This window comes from Peromyscus californicus, unplaced genomic scaffold (assembly GCF_007827085.1).
Source record: "Peromyscus californicus insignis strain IS unplaced genomic scaffold, ASM782708v3 Scaffold_2__1_contigs__length_46816999, whole genome shotgun sequence".
NCBI classification, from domain to species: domain Eukaryota; kingdom Metazoa; phylum Chordata; class Mammalia; order Rodentia; family Cricetidae; genus Peromyscus; species Peromyscus californicus.
The window spans coordinates 41,911,580-41,920,483 of record NW_026294540.1 but is presented as its reverse complement, the minus strand read 5'-3'; the positions used below and the strand labels follow the sequence as shown (position 1 = coordinate 41,920,483).

General features: G+C 44.4%; 1 protein-coding gene across 2 annotated transcripts; it reads left to right on the top strand.

The window, feature by feature from the left end:
* The first annotated feature begins 436 nt into the window (after positions 1-436).
* Positions 437-4,566, top strand: Hmgb1 (high mobility group box 1). Of its 2 annotated transcripts, none has more exons than XM_052754564.1 (5): positions 437-548; positions 1,042-1,205; positions 1,327-1,472; positions 1,820-1,994; positions 2,859-4,566. In XM_052754564.1, the coding sequence occupies exons 2-5, from the start codon at positions 1,056-1,058 to the stop codon at positions 3,033-3,035; spliced, it is 648 nt and encodes a 215-aa protein (XP_052610524.1). In that variant the 5' UTR covers positions 437-548; positions 1,042-1,055; the 3' UTR covers positions 3,036-4,566. The 2 variants fall into 2 exon arrangements, with proteins under 2 accessions (XP_052610524.1, XP_052610523.1); XM_052754563.1 differs by lacking the exon at positions 437-548 and adding an exon at positions 561-672.
* The last annotated feature ends 4,338 nt before the right edge of the window (positions 4,567-8,904 follow it).

Below are 8,904 nucleotides of genomic sequence, written 5' to 3'. Positions count from 1 at the left end.
CCTGGCGGCCGCGGGCGGAGCCAGCCCCCATTTCGAGCGGGGCTTCTCTCTCCTCCTCTTCTCGCTCGCTCGCTCGCTCTCCCTGCGCCGCCGCGGCCGCCGACAAAATGGGGGCGGCGGAGCGAGCGTGCGAGCGTGCCGGCCTGCGGCCTTCCGGGCGCACGTGGCGGCCTCGGGCCAAGTTCGGGGCGGGCCCGCGGGCAGAGGGGGCGGGGAGCCGGGGCACCCCAACTTTCCACGGGCCCGGTGGAAGGAAAGAGGAAAGAGAAAAAAAGCCCCGAGCCACCCCCGTGGCGGCGGGGGCGGGGGGGGGGGGGTGACGGCCGCGGCGGCGGCAGGAGTGGCTTCTGTCCCTCGTCCTTGTTTACTCGGAGAAACTTCAGACCGGACGTGTTTAGTCAGAGCAGAAACGCATCTCGGGGCCAGAGCGATAGGAAGCGGCGGCGGCGGCGGCGCTGGCCTCGGCCTCTCCCGGCCCCGTCTCCGCCCTCCCCAGCAAAGTTGGATGCGAAGAAGCCGGGGTGGCCGCAGAGCTGGGCGAACTTGAGGTGCACGGCGGGGAGGTATTGTTGGGGTGTGGGGTTCTCCCCCGCCTTCGCCTTTCTAGGCCTGTAGTTCCCTAAGGTCCACGGGATCGGTCCTTGTGCACTGCGAAATCCACTGATGGACAGGGTGCGTTCTCCTTTTCAATAAGCGTTTGTGTTTCGTCGGTGTAAGAAAAATTGTTTTAGATGTAAAAATGGTTTTTAATGACTGGTTGGGCAGTCATTTAGGAAGAGACAGCGAGTGCTTGAGTGTGTCCCTGTACACTCTGGGGGATCACACTGGGGGACCGTTTTTTTCTGTGTCCTATCTTCTCTGTGGCTTCGTCACTTCTAGGAATTGGTTAGCGTTTGCAATGTTCTGTCTGGCTTTTATGGGAGATTGTCGTCACCGCTCTGTTAAATAACACAAGTTTGGGTTGGCCTTGCCACCCTGAGTGGTTTGAAGCTTGTCAATCTCCTCTCAGTCTCGTTGCTAACGTCGAATGCTCTCTTTTAGAAAATCAACTAAACATGGGCAAAGGAGATCCTAAGAAGCCGAGAGGCAAAATGTCCTCATACGCATTCTTTGTGCAAACTTGCCGGGAGGAACACAAGAAGAAGCACCCGGATGCTTCTGTCAACTTCTCAGAGTTCTCGAAGAAGTGCTCAGAAAGGTGGAAGGTAAGAGGGATTGAAACACTGACAGCCAGGTCTTCTACATTACATGAAGGGGCCTGGCTGGCTGTTCTCAGACCGTGGGGCTCAGTAAATGTTATGTCAAGTTTACAATTAACTTTTCTAGACCATGTCTGCTAAAGAAAAGGGGAAATTTGAAGACATGGCAAAGGCTGACAAGGCTCGTTATGAGAGAGAAATGAAAACCTACATCCCCCCCAAAGGGGAGACCAAAAAGAAGTTCAAGGACCCCAATGCACCCAAGAGGCCTCCGTAAGTACAGCTTTTATTTTGAGGTGTTTCATGGTAGATATAAGTTGATTGAGCTACCTTGAGTGTCCAGAGTTTGGTTTCTGGTCATGTATGTAAGGTGTCAAAGTTGTAACTCATGTTGGGTAGAAGCATTAGCCAAGGCATTTGAATTCAGATACTTGGTTCCTTTACACAGTCTATCACTTACAAAGGGTTTTTGACCCCTTTCTATCTTTAGAAATTGTTCAAAACTAATTCAAAATGTCCTACATCAGCACATGAGATTAGTAGGTCCTTATATTGCAAAACAGTACAAGTTTGACAACGCTTGGTTTTCTTCAAATTCTAAAATAAATTTCTGGTTTTAGTTCGGCCTTCTTCTTGTTCTGTTCTGAGTATCGCCCCAAAATCAAAGGAGAGCACCCCGGCTTGTCCATCGGGGACGTGGCGAAGAAGCTGGGGGAGATGTGGAACAACACCGCTGCGGACGACAAGCAGCCCTACGAGAAGAAGGCGGCCAAGCTGAAGGAGAAGTACGAGAAGGTAAGGAGTGTGGGCTTGCTCGCTCTCCACAGGGGGACAAGAAATGCCACTTGATGGCTGAGTTTCCTTTGTGCTTGCAGAGTCCATTTTTCAAATAGGAATTGTAAAAATTGCATGTAGTCTGACTTGAGCTGAGGCCATATATTTAAGCTGTTTTAATTTTATTTCTTGGTATCTCCAACTTTTGGGGAAATTGGGTGGTTATTTTGGGGAGAATGATTTTTAAATGGTTAGGCGTACAGTACAAAAATAGATTAGGCAAAATAACTACGTAACTGTATTGTCTGTACATATTATGTTCACTTTGGATTTAAAAAAGTTAAATTTCAAGCCTGCCAAGGTAATTATAAATAGGATGAAGGAAAGTTGTGATTCCTATACCTAAATTGAAATGCTGAAATACTTAAACTAATTTTTAAGTTCATTTATTCTGAAAATAATCCATTTTTAGCTGTTAATGTGTGCTTACTAGCACATCCATATCTCACACACACCCGTTTCTGCTATGAATAATTAGGGTCTGGCCATGAACCTGTGGAATGCTGTTTTGTGTTCAGAAGGTGGCAGTGTTACCCTTTGATCAGTCTCTGCCTTCTAGTTCTCATAAACGGGAATTAGGATGTGGTACATAATTGCGTCTCGGTGAGGCATAACAATACAGATAGTGGACTGTGTCTCTGAGTTGTAGGTTACTAATGGTTCATTTTTATGTGCCTTTCCCCATGCTCTAATCATTTGGGAGGTTCAGTGGGCCTACATGTGTGTTGTGGAGACTGAAGTTCTGTCGAGTGTGTGTGTGTGTGTGTGTGTATGTATGTGTGTGTGTGTGTCTTCTGTTATTTTCTCCTCCCTTTGTTTTGGAAGGATATCGCTGCCTACAGAGCTAAAGGAAAACCCGATGCGGCGAAGAAGGGGGTCGTCAAGGCTGAAAAGAGCAAGAAAAAGAAGGAAGAGGAAGATGAGGAGGAGGATGAAGAGGATGAGGAAGAGGAGGAAGAAGAGGAAGACGAAGATGAAGAAGAAGATGATGATGATGAATAAGTTGGTTCTAGCGCAGTTTTTTTTTCTTGTCTATAAAGCATTTAACCCCCCTGTACACAACTCACTCCTTTTAAAGAAAAAAATTGAAATGTAAGGCTGTGTAAGATTTGTTTTTAAACTGTACAGTGTCTTTTTTTGTATAGTTAACACACTACCGAATGTGTCTTTAGATAGCCCTGTCCTGGTGGTATTCTCAAGAGCCACTAACCTTGCCTGGTACAGTCTGGGGGTTGTAAATTGGCATGGAAATTTAAAGCAGGTCCTTGTTGGTGCACAGCACAAATTAGTTATATATGGGGACGGTAGGTTTTTTTTTTTTTGTTTTTGTTTTTATTTTTTGTTTTTGTTTTTTTTTTCATCTTCAGTTGTCTCTGATGCAGCTTATACGAAGATAATTGTTGTTCTGTTAACTGAATACCACTCTGTAATTGCAAAAAAAAATTGCAGCTGTTTTGTTGACATTCTGAATGCTTCTAAGTAAATACAATTTTTTTTATTAGTATTGTTGTCCTTTTCATAGGTCTGAAATTTTTCTTCTCAAGGGGAAGCTAGTCTTTTGCTTTTGCCCATTTTGGGTCATATGAATTATTGCAGTGTTTTCTTTTCATATAGTTAGCTGGATAAAAAAAGCTTTTATCTACACACCCTGCATATTGTGATGGGGGTAACATTTTCATCCATAGTTGAAACTCCAAAGTCGTGATCAGTTGGATAAGAGATAGTACATAACCTACATGCAAAGCTGAGAATGATCGATGATCAATTCTGTCACACGGTGTGGGATTATTAATCAAACAATCTGAAAGTCTGTCCTTGAAGGACTAATAGAAAAGTATGTTCTATTCTAATCACAAGGACTCTTAACTTCCATTACTGTGTAATGGCAGTGACATCCTGCAGTTCCCTGTTTAAGACCTGAGAATGTATCCCCAAAAGCGTGAGCTTAAAATACAAGACTGCCATATTAGACTCCTTGTTGATGTCAGTCCTAGCAAAGGCTGTGATGATAACGCTGGCTGTGATGCCTTTGCCCGCCTCTCTGTATAAGTAAGGATTGCTCAGGAAACTGGACTGTTTAAAAAGTATTTTTAATTAGTTGAGCCAGCTTTTCTTAAAATTATGCCACATTGAAAATTAAAGTAAGGGTATATTTTCCTATATTGTGATTTATCCCTTGATAAATCAGATACAAGAGAAGACGATAAACTTTGCACATTAGTACCAGTTGTCCAATCCATTTGGTTTTTCTTTATAAAACCCAAACTCATTCATTAGTCATGTTTAATCTTAGCAGTTAGGGAACAATTTGGCAATTTTGTGGTTTTTTGAGATTATCATTCTCTTAAAGTGCCAGTGTTTTAAAATAGCGTTCTTGTAATTTTACGCGCTTTTGTGATGGAGTGCTGTTTGTTACATAATTTTGACTTGGGTTCTTTACATTTGCGTTTGTTTATGTAATTTGAGGAGGAATACTGAACATGAGTCCTGGATGATACTAATAAACTAATAATTGCAGAGGTTTTAAATATTAGTTAAATGGCTTTCACTTAAGCTTTTTGTCACGCTGTTAGTGCCTGGTAGTAAACAACATCAAGGCATTTTCCCGTTAAAAACACTTAGACCATGCAAGTAAGACTGCAACTACCTACGGAGGGAGGAAGGAGGGAAGCAGCTTCCAAAAAGTTCTGACCACATGCTCACCTGCACTCATGGACACAACAATAATAAAATTTAAAATGATATAAATAGGCTTTTGTCATGTCCAAATATGGATAGATAGAGACCATAATCTTCCAAGATGCTAAAATGTTGAGTTAAACAAGATTAAAACTCTTTGGTGAGAGGGTTGGTTTCAGAGATAACACGTCAGTTCTAAGCCTGTAGTGGACCTCAGGCTGTAGAGGTCTTGATTACTAACTTAGGAACAAGTCCCTGACTCAGATGGAAGTTTGTGCTGTTGCTTTAGAACCGCCATTGTGGACATCTGTTGTTAGTAAGTGATCCATTTAAAAGTGAACTCTGCCTCAAGGAACTTCTTTGTAGCTTTAGTGGGTGTGTCGTGACAGCTACCCTTTTAAAGATGTTAAGAATGGGAACAGTTTGCCTTGCTTAACCAGCTTCAGATCTTAACATCAAGAAATGGAACAAAAAACTCTTAAATTTGAGAATTAATGAGTTCTGTTCAGTGTCCAAGCAAGTATCCCCTGGAACTGTGTTTTGGCTCTTAAATTTTAAGCTGATGAAAGTAAGTGGAAATGACTTAAGTAATGCAATATAAAACTTGTATAAACATTTTTGGAAAGGTAGGGGGATTACTCTCAAGCTTGAGACGGTTACAGCACAATAGAATCAAAAGACAAAAGTATATAGGTTTTGGTATTGTATCTAAAGGAGTGTTCTTGTAGCCCAGGCTCGCCTGGAGCTCACTGTATAACAGAAGATTGGATCCCACCTCTGTTTCCCAAATGCTGGGATTACTGATAGGTGTCACCACACCTAGTGGGTTTTCTGTAATTTAAAAATGACGCTTGCCACCCTTTTTGATCATTTTAAATTTGATCCCCAGGACCCACCACTCCTGCAGGTCATCTGACCTAGATGTGTGAGAGCATCACTGGCATGCTGAATCTCGTTTCCTAGCTTCTGGGTTGAGTCTGGCCCATATCAAACTGTCTTGTCTAGCTTTCGCTTCCCAACTACCTTAAAGTGCATCCCACACGTGTATGCTTTGTTTAGAGTGAAATTCGGGCTGGGCGAAGCGGAGCACACCTTCAATTCCAGCACAGGGAGGCAGAGGGATCGTTTGAGTTTGAGGCCAGCCAGGTCTACATACAGAGTTCCAGGACAGCCAGGGCTGCACAGAGACCCTGTCTCACCACCACCCCCACCTTCCGAGAAAGTGAGATTTGGAAGAGGAAACTGCATACACTACGGGGGAAAGGTAAGTGACGAAGAGGAAAACGCATTTTAGCCTGCAACCATTCAATAGTTGGTACTCCGAGAATCAAGTACAGCTCGGATGGTATAGTGTGTTGAACCACACAGGAGAAAGCACCAGTCTTTGGCTTGCAGAATGTGGCCAAGCCCAAATCCAGCCTCGAGCCAATGTACCTGAGAAGAGCCTCATGGCTTTTTGTCCTCAATCAAACATGCCAGTATTAATATTACTGCAAATCTGCACACATCATGGCTGAAGTCTAAGTCCTGAGTAAACCATTGCCCACTGAGTACCTTCATAGATAAGGGGCTGTGAAGTTCCTTAAACTTGTTTTTCCGTTTACATCAATTTCTGTGATCCTTGAAATATCTCAATACTCGGTCAAGAGGTTGGCTAGCCACGTGAAGAGGGGAGCTGCTTGGTTTACATATCCCTAAGCAAAGCAGTGCTAACAATTTTGGGGAATTCCCTGGGGTTCAGCCAAGTTACTTCCTTGAGTAAAGGAGCAGAATGTCGCTGTTCTCTAGAAATGCAATTTCATGATACACTATAGCACAGAAATCCAAACCACACACAACACTACCACACTTAACCGATCTGCCGGGGAGAAACCGTCGCGTTCAGCATGGTCATTGGGTTGGGCCCTAACTAGTGTTTATGGACAGATTTATCAACAGGGAAGGAAGTAATGCAGCTATGGAATAACAACACCTCAGGGATAGCGGGCCTGGTGTGCAGAGCTGGTATCCAGGGCTAGAGCAGCAGGGAAGGGTTGGAGCTGTAACATAGAAATTGTGTGCGTAGAGTTCGGATCTCCAGCTCCAAAAGAAAAAGGGAAAGGCATAGGGTACGTGTTTTTTTTTTTTCTTTTTTTTTTTTTTAAAACGTTATTCTTTGAGACAGGTTTTCACTATGTCAACCAGGCTGACTTCAAACGGAGATCCACATGCTTCTGTCTCCCCAGTGCTGAGATTAAAGGTGTGCACCACCACGCGTACCTATTGAAAAAAATTTGTGTGTATGGGTGTTTTGCTGCATGCATGTGTTGCTTCCATGCAGTGTCCATGGAAGCCCGAAGAGGACGTCAGGTCCCCTGGAACTGGAATTACATGGTTGTGAGCTGCCATGTGGGCGCTGGGAACTGAAATCCGGTCCTGTGAAGGAACAGTTAACAACTGAGCTGGTCCCGCCCACTTGTTCTTTTGTTCATCTGTTTGTTTGAGAAAGGGTCCGTTGTTGCCCAAGCTGGCTTTGAACTCACTGCAGCTAAAGGTGCTCCTGAACTGTTTCTGCCTCAAATATGGGATTCAGGAGCATAGAACCACCCTGGATTATTTTCCTCTTTAGTTGCATAGTTAGATATATAATGGGGCTGGAGGGATGGCTCAGCCATTAGGAACTGGCTGCTCTTCCAGAGGACTGGTGTATTCCCAGCATCTGTATGGCCGCCCACAACTCAAACTCTAGTGACACCCTCTTCTGGTCTTCACAGGTATGCATGTGGTGCACAGACTTACATGCAGGTAAAACACTCATCATATACAAAAAATCTAGAAAAAAAAATTTTTTTCCCCTTGAGACAGGGTTTCTCTGTGTGATGGTACGAATATATTTGATCCCCATAAACTCATAGGGAGTGGTACTATTAGGAGATGTGGCCGTCTTGGAGAATGTGTGGTCTTGTTGGGAGGAGGCTGGAGGGCACTCCTTTGATCTGGATCTCACTTTCTGTTGGAAGTGTGTCATAAGAGTTGCCTAGTCAAGCCGGGCGGTGGTGGCACACGCCTTTCATCCCAGCACTTGGGAGGCAGAGGCAGGAAGATCTCTGAGTTCGAGGCCAGACTGGGCTACAGAGATCCAGGAAAGGCTCCAAAGCTACACAGAGAAACGCAGTCTCAAAAACAAAACAAAAAAGTTGCCTTGGTCATGGTGTCTCCTCACAGGAATAGTAAACACTAAGACACTGTGTAGCCCTGGCTGTCCTGGAACTCTGTATAGCCTTGCCTGGCCTTGAACACACAGATCTGTCTGCCATTGCCTCCTGAGTGCTGATATTAAAGGCATGTGCCACTACACTGGGCAGAAACCTTTGTTTTAAAAATAAAAGATAAAATACTAAAATACAATTATCTGTCCAGAATTTCCCAAAGACATAATCAGAAACAGAATCAGAACTGAAAGACTATTGGCATGGCTCTGGATGAAATGCCAGATGATTCCACGTAACTAGGTGTTCAGTCAGCATGGAACTGAGGAACTTCCCATTTTGACACCTTTTATCTTGAATGGAAGTTTCTAGTTTTTCTGTGGGGAGTGGGGTTGTCTTACAAAAGCTGCCCCAAACACTGAAACGTGGGCCGGTTTCTAGCCATCGGCAGATGGGCTGTTTGTGGAGGTGGAACAGACCATGAGCGTGGCCTTGACAGGAGAAAGTTCCTTGCTGGGAATGGCACTTTACGGCCGCGGACAGCCTTCCAGACCATTTACAAACCCAGTCCTAGCCAAAGTGTGTAAAGAGCAATTAGGCTTAGTTGCTTAGATTCACATAGAGTCACTACTTTGGAGCTTTTACATCTTTGGTTATTGGTTTCAATTACAGGTCATCTTTTTAAAAATCTGTGTGTGTATGCTGTGGCACACAGGCAGGTCAGAGGTCAACTTGTGGGAGTCTGTTCTCTCCTGTGGTTCGGGTCCTGGGGATCGAACTCAGGTCTTCAGGCTTTGCAGCAAGTACCTTTACTCACTCAGCCATGTTACTGGCTCAAAGTCCTTGTTTAAAAGCAGTCGAATCATAAAGTTAGAGCGTCCAAAACCCAAGTTCTGTACTAGTACCTGGAGAGGCTGGACGGGGAAGAGCAGTGGACCTCAACCTTCCTAACTGACCCTGTAATACTTCTCCTCATGCTGTGCTGACCCCCCAACCATAAGATT